We start from the raw sequence: 19072 nt of genomic DNA on the forward strand, positions 1-19072 counted from the left end.
GTGCCTCCATACAAAGCCTTCCCCAGGTTCCTTTGCCAAGACCTACTTATTGGGAGCTGGGGCGGGGGAGACTTTGCTCTGACTCATTATTCAGTACTTTTCCACCCCTAACCCTTCCCCCTCTGCTCACCCCCAACACACACACAAGTCCAGAAAACAGCAGGCGTGTTTTGTTGGGGGTTCCTTCAGCAGTGACGCCCCATCTGCGACACATCTGACCCTTGCCTGGCGCTGTCCCGTGGGGCATGGAACACACAGGGAGCTGCCACTTTCTCCTCTTGCTTATAGCATCACAGTAAGTGATCACAGGCCTGACTGTTCCTCTCATTTTGGCTTAGTGTCTTTTTAAAAAAGTTATGTTTATATTGATTTCAGAGAGAGAGAGAAACGTCAATGAGGAGAGAAAACCATTGATCTGCTGCCTCCTGTACGCCCCCTACTGGGGATCGAGCCCACAACCTGGGCATGTGCCCTGACTGGGAATCAAACCGTGACTTCCTGGTTCATGGGTGGATGCTCAACCACCGAGCTACAGCGGCCAGGCTTGGCTTATTGTCTTAATGGACTTCTGTGACAGGTGGCAGGTCAGCTTCTGACAACTTGCTCAACCCACCTCTTTAAGAGCACTGGGTCCTAGCTAGTTTGGTTCACTGGATAGAGCGTTGGCCTGAGGACTGAAGGGTCCTGGGTTCAATTCCACTCAGGGGCACATGCCTGGGTTGTGGGCCGGATTCCCAGTGGAGGGTGGGCAGGGGGCAGCCGATCAATGATTCTCTCTCATCATTGATGTTGCTATCTCTCTCTTACTCTCCCTTCCTCTCTGAAATCAATCTACATTAATAAAAGAGAAAGATGCAAATTGACTGTATCTTTGCAACACCCGCCAGCCAATCAGGAGTGGCTATGCAAATTAACCCAACCAAAAAATGGTGGGTTAATTTGCATACGCAGGTGCCGAGTGGCCCGGGGTGGGACGCAGGCATTCCGCACCCCCCAGCCGCTCCGGGCCTCTGGGCAGCATGGGAAGGCGGAAAGGCGGCTCCGGGCCAGAGCGAAAGTGGTGCCGGCAGCCAGGGGAAGGAAAGCCCATTCTTACATGAATCTTCATGCATTGGGCATCTAGTAAAAATATATCTTTTTAAAAAAAAAAAAAAAAGAGTACTTGTAGCAAGAGCCTCCCAGTGTCCAGCTCTTCCCTGTGCTGGCCTGGGCTCCCATGCCCCAGGCTACCCTGAATCCCAGTCTCTCTTCCCTGGGCCCCGCACCCTCTACTTCCTGGGTCAAGGCTTTTGTAATCTGACTCAAACCACTTGTGACAAAGCTCCCATTGTGATCTCCAGAAAAGACTCCCTATTTCCCCTTTGGCGGATCAGACACTGGGATAGTGAGGAGAGCGGCCAGTACTTATTGCACACCTGCTATGGACATAGCAATCGCTCAGTAAGGGGTACCTCTTTCTACCCAGCCCTCATAGTGCTTCTGCACCCTGTCAGCTAGGTACTATTATCCATCATCCTCATTTTGGAATTGAGAAAACTGGGGCCCCGGAATGCTGAGAGAGTAATAGGTGGAGCCTATCTCAAGCCCAAACCTGCCTGAGCCCACTAGCTCCCCACGAGGCAGCACTGCCTCTCGGGCCTGTTGTGCAAACTCTATGGAATAAGAAGCCGCTGGGTCAAATACAGTTCACAAAGGACGTCTTTTAAAAAGTAGTTTGAAATGTAAAAGGTTTCCATGCTTGAAATAGCAAGCTTCCGTGGCTTAGAGGGTTTTCTTTTCCGTTATTAAAAAACCCAGTTCAACTGAGTAAATCCATTTGGAGATCTAGTTGGTTTTACTAAGTGATTCCTGAGTAGGGCAGCATCCCACCTAGCAACAAGAAGGGTGCCCCAAGGGGTGGTACAAAATGGGAGGTTTTTATAGAAACCAGGCGGAGTCAAGGGAGCGATTAACAAAAGAAAAGGAAGGATTATTTCTGGACCAGGACATCTTTGGGGGAAGGGAATGGCAAGGGTTTTTATCAGGCAGAGTGCCTCTTCTTTCTGCGGGGGCTGTGGGGAATGGAGAGGGCCCAGGTGACCGGTGATCTTACCCATGCTTGACCGGAACATTCTAGATTGCTTGATTAAGATTCCATTTCTGGGAGAGGTTGAAACTGCCATTAGATCAGGTATTAAGTCTAGCTTTGTATCATGGGCTTTTAGCAAAAGTGATGCCATTTTGGGCCTGTAATTTTCTCTTTAACAAGGTAAAACTCCACATTCCAGCAATATAAGCAACAATTCTTTACTAACATCATCAAGATGTGGTAGGTTTAATTCTGTTAAATTACCCTTTTCTCTCTCTCTCTCTCTCTCTCTCTCTCTCTCTCTCTCTCTCTCTCTGTTAATCCTCACCCAAGGATAGCTTTTTTCTTTTCTTTTTTTTAAATTTATTTTATTGATTTTTTTTTACAGAGAGGAAGGGAGAGGGATAGAGAGTTAGAAACATCGATGAGAGAGAAACATCCATCAGCTGCCTCCTGCACACCTCCTGCTGGGGATGTGCCCGCAACCAAGGTACATGCCCTTGACCAGAATCGAACCTGGGACCTTTCAGTCCACAGGCTGACGCTCTATCCACTGAGCCAAACTGGTTAGGGCTCCATTGATTTTTAGAGAGAGTGGAAGGAGAGGGAGAGAAAAGGGTAATTGTAAACTGACTCAAACCACTTGTGACAAAACTTCCATTGTGATCTCCAAAAAAGACGAGAGAGAGAGAGAGAGAGAGAGAAAGAGAGAAACATTGATGTGAGAGAGACATATCGATTGTTTGCCTCCCACATCTGCCCCTACAGGGAATTAACCCACAACCCAGGTACATGCCCTTGACTGGCAATCGAACCCTGGACCCTACAGTGCTCAGGCCAACACTCTACCACTGAGCCACACTAGCCAGGGCACCCTTTTCTCTCTCTTTTTTAAAAAATGTATTTTTATTGATTTCAGAGAGGAAGGGAGAGGGATAGAGATATAAACATCAATGATGAGAGAGAATCATTGATTGGCTGCCTCCTGCACGCCCCACACTGGGGATGGAGACCGCAACCCAGGCATATGCCCTGACCGGGAATCAAACCTGACCTTCTGGTTCATAGGTTGACGCTCGACCACTGAGCCACGCTGGCCAGCCTCCCCTTTTCTCTCTCTCTCTCTCTCTTTTTTAATATATTTTATTGATTTTTTACAGAGAGGAAGGGAGAGAGATAGAGAGTTCGAAACATCAATGAGAGAGAAACATCGATCATCTGCCTCCTGCACACCTCCTACTGGGGATGTGCCCGCAACCAAGGTACATGCCCTTGACCGGAATCGAACCTAGGACCTTGCAGTCTGCAGGCTGACGCTCTATCCACTGAGCCAAACCAGTTTCGGCTCTCTCTCTCTCTTTTTTTTTTTTTTTTTTCCACTTAAATGTTTTGTTTTAATAAATAAAGCATCATGGCTTAGATTTTAAATCACATTTACAGATAAGGAGCATTTCTAAGCCCAAACAGTTAACAGTGAAGCTACTACTGCTGGAAGGAATGCATGCCCCACATGTATGTTAAGCCTAAAGAGCAGAGAGTTACCAGCAGAGCACACCATACACATAACTTCTAGACTAGATAACTAGAAGCAGAAGAAGAACAAAAGTTTGGGTAAAGTCAAGGGTCCCAGGTTAGATTCCGGTCAAGGGCATGTACCTTGGTTGTGGTCACATCCCCAGTGGGAGGTATGCAGGAGGCAGCTGATCGATGTTTCTCTCTCATCGATGTTTCTAACTTTCTATCCCTCTCCCTTCATCTCTGTAAAAAAATCACCTTCATGCTGCAGAACCAACTGAAAGTTGTGTTACTTTTAGATAAGCTAGAGGTAGGCTTCCTGATCATATTAAATGAAACTTTCTCCCATTGTTAACAATTAGGCTAAGGGCATTAGTATAGAAGGATATCCACGAGTGAATATAGTGTATTAGAACAGCAAAGAGAAAGCTACATAGATCATCTTGTTTCTTCAGATATCAGAAACTTCTATATCATTGCAGTGCATGAATTCCACCTCCCAAAGGCTTAGTCCAAAAACTTCCTGTTGGCATTTGCTCCAAACAAGGCTCCTCGTACTTCTGGCATCATCTGCTGAGCTATGAGATCCAGTCGGCTTTCTAGGGTATTGGAAACTTTTATTTTACGATCCCCATTATAGATCTCAACTCCACCAGCTATCTCCTCAGGTAGGTAGACCTCCTGATCAATTTGGACATCACCATCTTTATTGGTGGCGGTTTTGTACATAGGGATTGCTTTTTGCACTGCAGCCTTTACCAGAGGGAAATCCTGTTTCCGGCAACAAACAGTCATCCGGGGCTCCAATAACTGGTACAAACCCTGGAGCACCAGTCCATCCAGCAGCACTTGGTATCTAGTTGTATCTTTTACCACCTTGCCGAGTCTCTGTTTTGCTTCATTTAGTAGGTCTGTAATAAGATCATCTCTTGCTCTGAGGACTTTAAGTCTTGCTTGATTCATCATAGTGGACATCTGAATTTTTTTCTGCTGCTCTATCTGCTTTTCTTTCTTCTCATAGTATTCCATAATCTTCAGTCTTTGGGTTTGCACAAGATGACCTTTCTCAATGTTGAACTCTTCTTCTGCTTTTGCATCTATTTCTTCTGCTTTTTCATTGGCTTCTTGTTCAATAAAAGCCATCATATGCTTAATCTGCTTTTGCACATCAGCATCGCTGAGGGCCATAGTGAAAGCGATGCCAGGCCGGTGGGCAACTAGCTCGAGCTTAGGACTGAAGGAGATAGATGGTGGAGAAAGGGGCCCCTTTTCTCTCTTAATATGAGTAAGTCCAAAGCCTGCAGCGAGTAGGAGAGGTCAGTGTTCCCTTTCAAGTGCCAAGAATAATAAACATAAACCATCTCCTCGGCCTCCTCCCTTGACTTAGAAACTCCTCAGTGTTAGGCTCAAACGACTTCTAGCTGATTCACTCTACAGGCTGCAAGGTTAGAATAATTAAGAGGTAAGAGCAAAGAGCATGGACCACCCCAGGGAATAAGGTAGCTGTGTGACCTTAGGCAAATTGTTTAACCTCTCTGATCCATAGTGTTCTCACCTGCAAACTGAGAACAATACTAGTATCTAATTCATGGGGCTGTTGCAAGGGGTCAATGAGGTAATGCTTATAAGACCTGGAGAGGAGGGCTGGATAACTGTCAGTTTTTATTATCACTAAATACCCGACAGAGTGATGACTATGGCCAGGAAGGCTGGGGTCCCTCCAGAATAAAGGCCACTCTTCAATGAGAATCTCTGCATGGAGAAACTCCTGAGAACCACCTCTCCCTGGGGCATTTCAGCTGAGTTTAACTCTTCCATTCTCTGAGCCAAATTTCTTAACCTCCAGGAAATATCAGAATCACCCAGAGAGCTTATGTACCATGAATATTCTTAGAGCTCTCTCTCCAGGAGTCTCTTCTGGGTTTGGGATGAGGCCAAAGGTTGGGTATGTCAGACAAACACCTCGAGCAATTCTCATTCGGTGTCTAAACACTGCCCTACACCAGGAGTAGACAGACTTTTTCTGTAAAGGGCCGTAGAGTAAATACTTGGGCGTTGTGGGCCAAAAGTCTCTGTCACAATTGCTTGACTCTGTTATTGCAGCACAAAAACAGCCAAAGACATGAAATAAGTGAAGGGGGTGTGACTATGTTCCAATAAAACTTTATTTACAAAGACAGGTAGGGGCCAGATTTGACCTGTGGGCCATAGTGTGCCAGTCCCTGCTTTCTGCCAGCACACATCTCTTCTATATATAACCAATAAAGACACAGACATGGGTAGTAAAAAAAAAAGTGATATTTCTTTAATTTAAAATTATGACCTGGAAAGAACCAGTCAGTTTAAGTGATCCAGGCTTTCCTCTTTATACCCAATTGGAACAGACACAATATTGGCTCAGGTTGCTAACCCCAGAGAAAAACCAAACCAAAATAAAAATTCCTCAGGAAGTCCCCGCAGCTACCCTGCTGGGGCGCTCAGGCTCCTGGGAGGGAGGGTGCCCAGGTTGCCAGGGGCTACTGCTTTCCAGCCACACTGAGAAGAGCTTTTCTTCCACCACCCACCCCCTTCACAGGCCCGGTTCCTCTCCATTGCTCTGTAGCTGGCCCTGCATGTCCTCCACGGAGAGATTGGTGGCACAGGAGTCACCTCCCAACTGTCTGTGGGGGCACCTTCCTGTGACTGCAACAGTGGAGCTGAGCAATTCTGAATGCACATGCCCAGCAGGGCAGCACCTTCGTTGTTTAGCTGAGATCTGGAGCCTTGAGTTGTAACCATCAGTCATGTGTGGTCAAGGCACCAGCAGCAAGATGGCAAACTTGGGAAATGATCTGGAAAAAAATGCAAGGTCTCAGTAATGGATTCAACAGATTTCATTCTGAAAATGAAACAGACAAATGCCATCTGGGTAAACTCCGTACAAATGGGAGAAAGCAGAACAGGGAACACCACCTCCTTCAGGACTCCGAGGTCTGTCTGCTCTTCCGAAGCACAGAAATCAAAGGTCCCACATCTTAGGTCAGCAATGCTCCCACCTCACACATTCAGGGCCAATCAGGCCTGCGGATTCACCCAGCCTGCCACTGGGGTTCTCAGAAGAACTCAAGGCTCTGAATAGTGTGTGAAGGGAGTCCAGGGTGTAATGCTGAGCAGGTTTTCTTGCAGCGTTTGGAAAGGTACAGTCAGCAGAGAGGAAGGAAGGAAGGGCGTGGCCAGAGTGGCCCTCAAAGATCCTGGAGGTCTTCCCAGGAGGGGTTCATGGACAGAATAAATAGAACTGTCTTAAAGCAAACCTTCTGGAAGGAGCCAACAGGTCACCACAGACCCACTGCAGTGGGGCAACAGGTGTCCCCACTGGTTTGCTTTCTCTAAACTTTCCAGCACCCAAAGCCTGAAGCTTGAGCTGAGTCAAGAGCTGTTGGGACAAACCACTAAAGGGCTGTCCTGGGACGCAGTGGAAGACCAGATGGCGGCCAAGCCACCCCCACCCCACACAGCATTCCTGAGCCCGGGGGGCCATATCCTAGGTGTGTTGCAGAGGCAGCCCAGGGCACGACCAAAGGCCCCTGCTGTGCACAGAGTGGGTGGGGAAGAGCGTGGCATTCGAGTCCCCTGAGAACTGAGGCGCCGTGAGGAGAAAAGGGTGGGGTTTCGCTGTCACTCTGCCTCCCAAGGGAGGAAGAAGATCTCACTGTGCTACTGCCAGCACCACTGACAATATCTTACTGAAGAGATGGTACCTGAGGGTGGGGCACTTGAGCACAGAACCACGGCTGTGTGATCATTCCCCAGGGAGAGCCTTCCTTACAAGGGTCCCAGATCGAGTCTGGGTCACATCACAAGCCCAGGCTCGTGACAACACATGTCCCACCCCCCCAGTGCCTGACCCCCAGCTAACCAGTCTTAACAAGGTTCTTAACGAGGCAGCTCGAGTGGTGGGGGTAAGAGTTTGGGTCTCAGGACCCCAACCAGTTCCTCTTTCCAGTCTCCTTTCTCAGAAATAGTGGACCTCCTGTGTGTCTATTAAAGAGGGAGCTGTCCGTGTGGCCGGCCCTAGCCAAAGGCCAGTTACGGAACCCACTTACAAGACCACCCGATGTCATCCAATCACAGCAGAAGGCTGGCTCGACCCCTGCCCTCACTGGATGATGCTGTCTGGCTGTCCATTCTGGGCCATCTGTCCAGGGTCAGAGGCGGGGGCAGGGTTGGATGTGTTGCTCTGCAGGTAGCGGCGGAAATCTTTGATCATGGGCCGAAGGATTTGGATGAGGACACTCAGGGCTGCCTGCGTGCCCTCCATGGCCTGAGCCTGGCGCTCCTGGGCACAGGCCTGCACCTCCTGTGAGCGGCGGATCATCTGCAGCAGGTCGTTCTGCTGCTCCAGGTGCTGGGCTATCTCCTTCACGTGCAGGTTGGTGACCCGCTGCTCCTGGATCAGCTTGGCTGAGTTGAGGGCGATGCGGCTCTTGAGTGCCTGTGGCTTGACCGAGGGGTCAGCATGCTGGGCGATCATCTCCACAGGGGCCTCTGCTGGCAGGGGCGGGGGGGCCTCAGCTGTGCAGTACTCGACCACCCCCTCCTCCAGAGCATGATAGGTGGTCTCTGTGGGGACTGTGGAAAGAGCAAAGGCAGTGTCAGGTCACTTTCTAGAAAGAGTGAAGCTGGTTATGTGGGATGGGCCATATTAAGCCCTATTCTGGGGAATTCAGGCCTCCTCTGGCTTTATAGCTATGCATATACCTAAGTAAATCTAGAACCTAGCAGGTTTAGAATCTTAATCTATTTGGTAACCAAAGGGTCAGTCTCAGATCTGGCAAAAGCAAAGATGCTAATAATGATGCTAGCAAAAAATTTAGAGTACCTGCTATGTATGTGCCAGGCACTGTACTAAGCCCTTTGCACTCAATAGCTCAACAAATCCTCATGACATCAAGAAGTAAGTCCTGTCATGTTCATTTTCAGAGATGAGGAAACAGACTCAGAAACATGGAGTGCCTTGCCTAAAGTCACACAGCTTATTCAGCAGGTGCAGGAAGCAAACCCAGGTCTCCCCAACACCAGAGTCCACAGTGCTCAATTCCACCCCACTCGGCTGCTTCTGCTAATACAGGCATGGTCACATGTCCCCCGTGGCACCGGTACACAGCAGGCTTCTGGAGTGGGAACCTCTACGTAAGCTGTTTGTAGTTACACTAGTCCTACCTCCTTCAGTGCCTTCTTGACTGCTAGTCTCTTACGGCCAAGCAGAAAAGGAGATAGGAGGGGGCTGGCAAAGTGTCCAATAAATGCTTCCCTGTCTTCTGATCACGTTGGTCAATGGAATACCTAAGAGTTCCTCCTGTTCCAGAACTGATTTAGGCCGGTGTTGGATCCTCTTTCCTACCTCAATATCCCTGAGAAATACGACACTGCAGGGGATGGCACTCACATATACCCAATTCCCAAAGCCCCGCTGAGAATCACTGATCTGATCGGTACAGTTTATAACCTAGCACAAAGAGGCAGTTAACGGATACCAGTGCAAACCCTTATCTGAACTACAAAGTTCAACCCAAGCCAGTTCCATTGTTCTTCAGTTGAGAGCCTTTGAGAGGATTCTAGGTGTGCTGTTGGGCCTCCCTGCATAGAGGAAGGGTGAATCTTCCCCACCCTTCAATGCCAAAATCAACTGTGTGTCCCCATCAACCAAGAAGCCCCCCTCTCTCCTCTGAGTTCTTATGTTCTCCCAACTGACACTGCAGTTACTCAGATACGTCTTATCTGTCCTACTAGATTATAATTGGCCTCTGTTTTAGACACCTGGGTAATCCCAGTGCCAAGCACAGGGTTTGGCACAGAATAAATACTGTTTGATGAGTGAATGAATGAGTAGATTAACACCAGGAACCATGAGGTTCAGCTGTGCCTGATGAATGTTTGCCACACTGAAAACCCAGACTGTCTCTCTGTCCAGAATTCATGTTTGACTTGGGCATGATCATTCCCATCTATCTATTCACTGAACAAATATATTCTGACTGCTTAGTATGTGCCAGGCCCTGTAGTAAGTTCTGTGAGGATATAAACATGGTCTTTGTCTTCAAGGACCACACAGTTCAGTCATGGACATGAATGGCGGCAAAACACAGTTGAGAGCAATCCAGCTCATCAGAAGTCCAGACTGTGTGCTGAGGAAGTCCCAGAGAGAACAAGATCATTTCTGTCTGGGGAGCTCTTGGAAGGTCTCAAGGTCTTCCAAGACTCCTAGCTGACCTTTGACCCTTTACAGTCAACCTTCCCCCGGCTGCCCCATCTCTTGCTGGCCCTTCCCATTTATGCACGCTGGACTGGGCAGGAGAGGTCACTCACTCTGTGTCAGGGTGACCGTGGTTGCGGCTGCAGTAGCCGTGGGTCCAAGGGCTACAGGGTGGATCTCTGTGGTACTGGGCAGGCTGATGATGGTGGCCTCACCCAGCAGATTGCAGATGCGCTGTTGCATGGGGGTGAGCAGTACGGGGGCTACAGCTGGGCCACCGCCACTACTGCTACCACCTGGCCCTGGCCCACCAGCTCCATCTTCCTCATTGGGCCCTGGGGCCTCGCCACCCTCCACAGCCGCCCGTACTTGGGCCACCTTGCGACGGACCTCGGTCTTGAGATCAGACCACTTCTTCTTGACCTCGGGCAGCTCCCTGCGGCAGGTGGCCACAGCGTTAACCCTTCTCAGGATGCCGTGCCAGGCCGCGCTCTTGGCAGCCAGAGGGACCCCGGCGTTGAAGTGGTTCACCAGCAGGTGCTTCTTCAGTTCCAGCTCCTCCACGATAATCTCCACCTCTCGCTCAGAGAAGTTCATCTTCCTCTTCTTGGCTGGGACGGCCATGGCCTCTCCCTACCCTTCTTTTTAAAGAAATTATAATCCCTTCAACCGTCCAATTTCCCTTTTTTTCTTCCTTAGCCTCGCCCCTCACCCACCCCCCTACATGGGATAGGCCGAATTTGCCAAGGCCAAGTACCAGGCCTTTGGTAACCCCCCCGTTACGCAAAGTGCGTAGGGCCCGGCGCCGACCGGCCCAGCCGCTGCCAGCCAGCGGCGTAATGGCTTCCTGAATCTGCCTCTTCCGCTCGGGTGTGAGGAGATCCGCCCACTTCCCCTCCTCCCGCCTCCCAGCGCTGCTCCGGGGGAACCCGCCCTCCCGGTTGGTCGAGGCTCAATATCAGGACACTCACTGGTTCTTTGGATCTGTCGCTCACCTACAGAGCACGCCCACTTACTGGGATTGACTTGATCATTGGTCTAAAGGTATGCCTGTCTCTACAGAGTGCTCCGATCACTGAGTCTTTATTAACTTCATTGGAAATTCGTTGTCGTTCAATCTGTAGCATTACGAATATTATCCTATTAAATTCAGCTATTTTATTGGTTTAGGGAGTTAGATTATCAAAACCCGGCCTCCTAAGCATCCCTAGTGCTTTCAGCTTGGCCGTTGGCCAATTAATTTATAATTCCACCCACGGGCGCAAACTGGTTTGAGATGCAGCTCACAATTACTCCTCACACAAATCCTATTTCCCACCGAAGACAAGACCTCTCCTCCCATTCTTACGATTCTGAAGTCCAGAGTTACTCAATGGAAACTGGACGCGGGGCCTCCGCCTGCCAATCACATGACTTCTGCCTATAGCGGCGCGATTTCCTCTGTTTGGCCCGGTTCAGCCAATCCCTGCCTCCTTCAGTTTGAATCGGTCCCAGGCTGAGCCGGAATCGCCCCGCCCACTCTATTGATCCAAGCCGTCAAGGACTATGTGGGCAGTCCTTGGAGAAGTCCCGCCCCTCCGGGTGGCAGTCCCGGCCTGTGACTAGTCGGAGGCGAGCTAGGGCGTGGCCAGAGAGGCGGGGCTCCCGGAAGCGGCCCCTCCCGCCCGTTTGCCGGCATCTCGGAACCCGCGCTCGTAGTCTGATACCCGCGTGTCTTCTGCGTTCTCCTCGCCGCCCGGCGCCCCTGCCTCGCGCCCGATGGTGAGCAGTGTCTTGTGCCGCTGCGTGGCTTCCCCGCCGTCGGACGCCGCCGCCGCCGCCTCGTCCGCCTCGTCGCCGGCGTCTGTGGACCCGTGCGGCGGTGCCGTCTGCGGGGGCCCAGACCACAGGCTGCGCCTGTGGAGCCTCTTCCAGACGCTCGACGTCAACCGCGACGGCGGCCTGTGTGTCAACGACCTGGCCGTGGGGCTGCGACGCCTGGGATTGCACCGCACCGAGGGCGAACTCCGGGTAGGCGGCGCGCACCGTCCGCGCGGGCGAGGAGGGGGCCCTGCGTGTCCCAGACTACAGGGAGGTCCAGGGAGGGAGTGGGGGGCAGGTCTGAACGTCCTGGCTTATGGGGGCAGCCCCTTGGAGCGTAGCAGGTCTGCTGGATGGCCCCTTGGTCTTGGTGGGACCCCGGAGTGACTGGTGGGTACCCTATTTATGTGCTGGTCTGAGTGGAGCTCCTTGACCTCTGTGGGCGCTTAAGCTAGAGGGAAATGCTCTGCGTGGGCACAGGTGGGCACCCTCTGGGAGCTTCTGATGGGCGAAAAGTCCCTGTCTGCTCCGGCTTTCCCCAAAGTAGCGGCCAAGACTCAGAAGTCTGCCTTTCCTCACCTCCTGACCTCAAGGCTAAGCTTGATGCATCTCCCTACACACCACTGACAAGTTCAGCTATCCTCCCCCAGTGCCCCCCTCCTTCCCCTCTGGTTTCCATACCAGCCATTGGCCCGGATCTGGTTCCTCTCAGAAGCATGTGGGAGTTGCGGGGGGGCAAAAAAAAAAAAGGGAACTGGGCTTGTAGACAGATCTGTGATGGTGTGGGTGGTGAGGACTAACAGCTCTCTTGATTTAGGCTCATTCCCATAGACATGCTTATCCAGAAGATGGGATGATGATCCCTTGCAGCGTTGCAGGTGATAAAATAATCTAGGGGGAAATACTTCCGAACAGTGAGTGTTGGCGTGTTGCATATCTAGGAGGGAATATCATTCCTCCTGTTCGGGAGTGGCTCTTGGCCAAGGGGAAGGGGGTATGGAGAATGGCCCATCTCCAGGCCTGCCGGAAAGAGCAGTGCTGTCTTTTCTTTATAAGAATCTCAAGATATGTTTTTCCATCTGACTTTGTAGCTGTAGCTTCCCTTTCCCGAATATTTCACTTACGTGTGGCTTAGCCTGATTTACAAGCTGGGGGAGGACCGCTGTGTACCTAGTAACCTGTTTTTCTTCTAAGCTAGTTCCATTTGGTCCATTTGTACAGAATCTCACAGCCAAGTATGAAGAAATCTGGTAAAATACCAGAGAATTAAACCAATTTTTTGGTAGGCCAGGTATGTACATAAAGTGTTTTTAACTCATGTCCAAGATATCTTGGATTAACATCTAATCTAAGGCAGTGGTCGGCAAACTGTGGCTCACGAGCCACATGCCGCTCGCGAGCTGCGGTTTGCCGCTCTGTTGACTGAGTTTGCCGACCACTGACCTGGACTCTCGATTCCAATAATTACAGGCTGTTGTTGTTCTTGTGATTAAGCCCCTATCCCAGTGGTCGGCAAACTCATTAGTCAACAGAGCAGCAAACCGTGGCTCGCGAGCCGCAGTTTGCCGACCACTGATCTAAGATATTTAACCTACTTGGGATCTGCCTGGGAAGAAGACCAAGGGTAGCACTATGTAAGAATAGAATCAATGGGTTAAATCCAAGATGTTTATAGAGAAAAGTTAAAAAAATTTAAGTAGCCCTAGCCAGTTTGGCGCAGTGGATAGAGCGTCAGCCCGTGGATTGAAGGGTCCCGGGTTCGATTCCAGTCAAGGGTACATACCCGGTTTGCAGGCTCCATCCCCAGCCCTGGTTGGGGACCATGCAGGAGGCAACCAATCGATGTGTCTTCCTCACATCGATGTCTCTCCTTCTCCCTTCCACTCTCTAAAAATCAATGGAAAAATATCCTCGGGTGAGGATTAACAAAAATAAAATTTAAGCAAGTTTTACACAAAATAGTAGTGTGAGCTTGATGTTTTCCTGTACATATCTGAGGAGTGAGTCACTTGGAAAGATAGTATGGCTACATTCAGAGAGTCTTTTATGCCGAATGGGCTCAGGGAGGTGTGGGCCCAGGTTTACCTTTCTGCTTCTTTGCACCTACTTGGCATATGCTGCAGGCACATCGAGGGCATCTGGTTGTGGGAGTGCATTCAGTGTTTACACTATGCTTAGTGCTAAACTAGAGTCACAATGTTCTTGTGATTCACGGTACATCTGACATTGATCCTAATCCATTTTTCTGGCAGTAAATTTCTAAGGGCAAATAAGGAGAAAGTGATCATTTTTCTTTCCAGTGTTAAAAGAAACCTTTCTGATTAACCAAAGGTTGCCTGGCCCCTTGGTCACATTGGTTCTAAGAGTTTTGATTCTGTGACTGATCTAAGTTCTATTTATTTTTTATTTTTTTATTTTTATTTGTTGGTTTTAGAGAGAGAGGGGAAGAGAGAGAAAGAAACTTGAGTTTGTTGTTCCACTTATCCATGCATTCACTGGTTGACTCTTGTGTGTGTCCTGACAGTGGATTGGACCTGCAACCTTAGCATATTGGGTAATGCTCTAATGAACTGAGCTACCCGGCCAGGACTCTTTTATTTTTTTAAATATATTTTTGTTGATTTCAGAGAGGAAGGGAGAAAGAGAGAGTTAGAAACATCAGTGATGAGAGAGAATCATTGATCGGCTGCCTCCTGCACACCCCTGACTGGGGATTGAGCCCACAACCTGGGCATGTGCCCTTGACCAGAATCAAACCCAGGACCCTTCAGTCCACAGGCCAACTCTATCCACTGAGCCAAACCAGCTAGGGCTAGGACTCTTTTTTATTCTTGCGGTGTGGGGATTTAGTACGGACTCTATTTCTGTAACTCTTTCAGCTTTTTTTTGAATAAGTTAAATTATTATACAGGGTTGAGGCTCGGAATTATGCATTGTATTTGTTTATTACCTATAAAGGAGTACATGCTAGTCTTCTGGTGAATGCTTTAAGTATTAAGAGAGAGAAAATCTTTGTTGTAAATAACCAGGCAACAGGAAGACACCCTGCCGCATGAACCCCCATACCACTTCCTGTTGAAATAATATCGGTGTTAGTTACGAACAGAAAAAGTAGTGCTGCAGTTTTGCAGAACTAGCAAAGCCAGGAGAGAAGTTGGGGGCCCTTAGGTTAGAAATGGGTCGTCTGCCACGGGAATAGGCATTGAAAAATACGCCAAACTTCGGCAGCTGCTTCCTGTGACCCTTCGGACCAGTCTGAAGTGCTAGGGTTTGCTCAGAAATCAGCTTTGAGTGCTTATCAGTGGGTGATGGGTGAGCCAAGCCATGTGACTATCAAAGCCTCTTGCTAGCTTTACAACAGGTTGGGTCAAGTTTTCTTTAGAAATGAACCAGCAATTTTTGGCATCTGCCTTTTTTTTTTTTTGGTCCAGAAGAAATTGGGACAATTGAGGAAAAATTACTTAAAATAGAAGCGGGCAGCCAGCCAGGGAAATTTCCTTTGTAAAGGACATGTGAGCAAAAAGCCCATCCTGAGACAAGGAAGGGAAGCGTTTATTTATTTTTATTTTTTTTTTGGGGGGGGGAAGGGTTTATTAAAGAAAGAAAAAAGATGACGGCAGGCAGCGGTAGTGACTTGAGGAAATGAGGCTTCAGCTGGAGCTAATTATAGCATTGCCTCCTTAAGGCATTTTCATGTGACCAAACAATTTTGTTTTAAAACATAGGTTCTAACTTACGCAGCCAATTAATTAGAGGAAGAACGCAAGCTGGGTTAGATGTAAAAACAGTGTCCCTTTAGCTGAGGGTGTGGGGCTGGCGTTTAATGCAGGTGAGGGTTTTAGACGATGGAGTGGTTTGCTGACTTAGAGATGTGCATATGCACGAGCTAGTTTAGGCCTCACAATAACTTTGTGAAATAGGCAAGACAGTGATTTCACCCCATTTTACAGGGGGAGGAACAGAGGTTCAAAAAGATTATAAAACAACCTCAAAACTCATTGGACCACTAAGGAATTAGACCAGAGCAAGAACTGGAACCAAATTCCGATGTGTGCTCCACTCTTTAACTAGACCAGTTGTTTCTGAGGGACATTAAGAGAGCCTCTCCCTGGGCTTTTGGGAGAATTTGAGAAAGATGAGGAGAGATCAGTTTAGAGCCACATCTGTTTTTTCCCAAAGTAGGTTCAAGATTATCCAGAGATTATCCTGTCAAAGAATGAGAATCCACCCTGCCCTAATTCTCTCCTTGACCTGAGCAGTGTGCAAGAGGCAATCTCTACTGACTTGAAATAATGAATGGAAGATCATTAGGGTCAGGCTGGTAGTATTGCTTAACCAGACAGTACTGCTAAACTGTGTACCTATTAAATGTGTGGTCATTTGGCCCAGCTGGTGTGGCTCAGTGGTTGAGTGTCGACCCATGGATCAGGAGGTCACAATTCAATTCCCAGCTGGGTTGTGGGCTCCATCTCCAGTAGAGGTGTGCAGGAGGCAGCCAGTCCACGATTCTCTGTCATCATTGATGTTTGATGTTTCTAACTCTCTCCTTTCCCTTCCTCTCTCCGAAATCAATAAAAACATATTTAAAAATATTTAAATGTGTTGTCATTGGTGGGGGAAGCTAGACTTAGATAAGACAGTCTACAGAAAAAGAGAGCCTTTTTCATAGAAAAGGGATAGATGTAATTTGGCATAATACAATGGCCCATTAGAAAAAGAAAAATGCTATTTGCAGCTTGATTAAATTCCTATATTAACCTGATTGTTATATTGTTGCAAAATTGGTTCCTGGCTCGAAGTAATTACCAAGATATTCTTTTTTTTTAAAGCCCTGGCCAGCGGCTCAGTGGTTAGTGTCGGCCCTTGGACTGAAGGGTCGCAGGTTCAATTCCCGTCAAGGGCACCTACCTTGGTTGTCAGCTGGATCCATCCAATCAATGTGTCCCTCTCACATCGATGTTTCTCTCTCTGTCTCTCCCCCTCCCTTCCACTCTCTCTGAAAGTCAATGGAAAAAAAATATCTTTGGGTGAGGATTAACAACAAACAAACAAGTTGGTGTGGTGTGTGTGTGTGTGTGTGTGTGTGTGTGTGTTTTAAGGAAGCTTAAAAAAAAATGAGTTGGGCTCTAGCTGGTTTGGCTCAGTGGATAGAGCGTCAGCCTGCGGACTGAAGGGTCCCAGGTTCGATTCCGGTCAAGGGCATGTACCTTGGTTGCGGGCATATCCCCAGTGGGGAGTGTGCAGGAGGCAGCTGATCAATGTTTCTCATCGATGTTTCTAACTCTCTATCCCTTTCCCTTCCTCTCTGTAAAAAATCAATAAAATATATTTAAAAAAAAAATGAGTTGATATTTGGAAAGGTGGGATCCAGTCCCCTGATTGAAACCAGGTAAAAAATAAGGATACAGCCTGAGTAGGCCTGACCTGGAGCTTCATTTGGATGAATTCCTTTGATGCTGAAAGAGTCATTAATTGCTGAAGTCTCACAGAAAGCACAGGGGAATGAAAGAAAGAAATATTTTGCTGGTATTCATTTCTAGTCCAGCTGAGTACAGCCGCAGGTTAAATTCAGTGAACAAAGCTGTCCTTCAGAAAGGACTGGTCAGTCTTGGTAAGTCAGGCCAGACTTCCCATTTTAACCATTTCTTATACTGATGTGAATTTGCCAGGACCAAAGAATTTGGTCTTGATGGGTCACTGGCCATCATAGGCCAGCCTCAGACCAGTGTGGGGAGCATTCCTTCTGGGGCATCCTTCCCAGGTGGCCAGCCAGCCCATTTCACTGTGGACCTACTTGGGGTTCTTGTGAGTACAGTACTTTATGTCAGACTGAAGTCTGTCTGCTTGTATCTGCTCCCATTTGCCTCAAGTGTACCTTCAGGAGCAATACACAAAAGTGACCCACGGGCCCTTTAAGTATCTGAAAACTACCTTATCTTATAGTCTCTGCTGCTATAAAACTGGGTTTTATTATGCACTTCTCACACAACAAGCTGTCCACACCTTTCATAGTCCCTCATCTGAGGCAGTGCCATGGGAGTTCAGAGGACAGTCCTTCCTTGGAAATATTACACTAAGTGAAAGAAGCCAGTCACAAAAGGCCATATATTACACTGAGTGGCCAGATTATTATGATCTCTGAATGCATAATAATCTGGCCACTCTGTATATCCTATATAATAAAAGGCTAATATGCAAATTGTCCCTTCAACCAGCAGGCAGGCTGGCCAACCGCCCATGTCCCCTCCCCCTGGCCAGGCTGGCCAGACCCCACCCATGCACGAATTCATTTACCAGGCCTCTAATACACACACACACACACACACACACACACTCTCTGAGTGGCCAAATTATTATGATTCAGAGATTATGATAATCTGGCCATTTCGTGTATATGATCCATTTCTGTGAAATTCCAGGACAGGGAAAGCTGGAAACAGAAACTAGATTAGTGGTTGCCTCGGCCTGGGAAGGGAGGAGAATGGAGAGAAAGGAAGGTGAGGGTTTGGGGTTTCTTTTTGAGGTGAGGGAAACTGCTTCTGCCCCTCTTATGCTCCAGGCCATCGTGTGAGGGCTGCAGCCTGACCTCTCCCCGCTACTGCGCCAGCTGGGGTCACAGTGGGCACCGAACTGTGTCTGCAGCCATTGTCTCTGTCCTCCCCCCATCCCACCTTCCCTACTCATTCCAGTACACCACCTTCCCAATGCGTGGGTCTTTCAGGTGGGTTTCTGTATTGAGCAGGCGATCCTTGTGGAGTGCTGGTTGTCTGACTTGTAAGTTTAAGGGGAGAAATGAAGTCTTCTCACTCCACCCTGATGTGGATATCACTTCCCAAACTGTTTTTGTTGTTTTTAAATGTTTATTGTTGAAAGTATTACATATGTCCCTTTCCCCTCACCCATCATAGACCCCTTCTAGCCCACCCCTGCCCTTCGCCCCAGACCAAAATGTGTTTTTGTTTTTAAAAAACAGTGCAGTACGGACTTTATGGTGTAAACCTGGGTTCAAATATTGTTTTTGCAACTTGCTAGCCATGTGACCTTAAGCAAGTTACTCAACCTGCCCAAGTCTGTTTCCTTAACAGATACATGATATGAATACCTATTTCATCAGGTTGTGGTGGGGATTAAATTTTAGATAAAATATATAAAGAGCCTGGTACAGCGTCTGACACTTAGGTGTTTAACACAAAGTGACGTTTTCCTCCATTGAGTCTTTGAAAAGAACATGTCCACAATTGGTCTTTTTTAAATTTTTTTATTGATTTTTTACAGAGAGGAAGGGAGAGAGAAAGAGAGTTAGAAACATTAATGAGAGAGAAACATCAATCAGCTGCCTCCTGCACACCTCCTACTGGGGATGTGCTTGCAACCAAGGTACATGCCCTTGACCGGAATCGAACCTGGGATCCTTCAGTCCGCAGGCCGACGCTCTATCCACTGAGCCAAACCGG

The 19072-nt window shown here is 48.4% G+C and overlaps 3 protein-coding genes across 5 annotated transcripts in view; 1 reads left to right on the plus strand and 2 right to left on the minus strand.

The window, feature by feature from the left end:
- Positions 1-3856: 3856 nt before the first annotated feature.
- LOC308249687 (V-type proton ATPase subunit E 1-like) lies at positions 3857-4840 on the minus strand. Its single transcript, XM_080671412.1, has one exon. The coding sequence runs from the start codon at positions 4769-4771 to the stop codon at positions 4091-4093; it is 681 nt and encodes a 226-aa protein (XP_080527538.1). The 5' UTR covers positions 4772-4840; the 3' UTR covers positions 3857-4090.
- Positions 4841-5736: 896 nt separating this feature from the next.
- NAIF1 (nuclear apoptosis inducing factor 1) lies at positions 5737-11277 on the minus strand. 2 transcript variants are annotated; one of them, XR_013960618.1, is made up of 3 exons: positions 9932-10692; positions 7669-8194; positions 5737-6414 (listed from the first exon to the last, which is right to left on the minus strand). XR_013960618.1 is itself a non-coding variant. In XM_080668570.1 (3 exons), the coding sequence occupies exons 2-3, from the start codon at positions 10440-10442 to the stop codon at positions 7722-7724; spliced, it is 984 nt and encodes a 327-aa protein (XP_080524696.1). In that variant the 5' UTR covers positions 10443-10459; positions 11167-11277; the 3' UTR covers positions 5867-7721. The 2 variants fall into 2 exon arrangements, 1 of the variants encoding a protein (XP_080524696.1); XM_080668570.1 differs by adding an exon at positions 11167-11277 and having other exon boundaries at positions 5867-8194; positions 9932-10459.
- Positions 11278-11461: 184 nt separating this feature from the next.
- Positions 11462-19072, plus strand: part of SLC25A25 (solute carrier family 25 member 25) — a 36994-nt gene continuing 29383 nt past the window's right edge. The window contains exon 1 of one of the 2 annotated variants that reach the window (XM_080668564.1): positions 11462-11828. In XM_080668564.1, coding sequence (XP_080524690.1) covers positions 11577-11828 — 252 coding nt within the window. In that variant the 5' untranslated portion in view covers positions 11462-11576. The remainder of the gene's footprint in view (positions 11829-19072) is intronic. The other variant, XM_080668565.1, reaches the window with a different exon arrangement.

The sequence above is a fragment of the Plecotus auritus genome (genome assembly GCF_963455305.1).
Source record: "Plecotus auritus genome assembly, chromosome: 5".
Taxonomy (NCBI): domain Eukaryota; kingdom Metazoa; phylum Chordata; class Mammalia; order Chiroptera; family Vespertilionidae; genus Plecotus; species Plecotus auritus.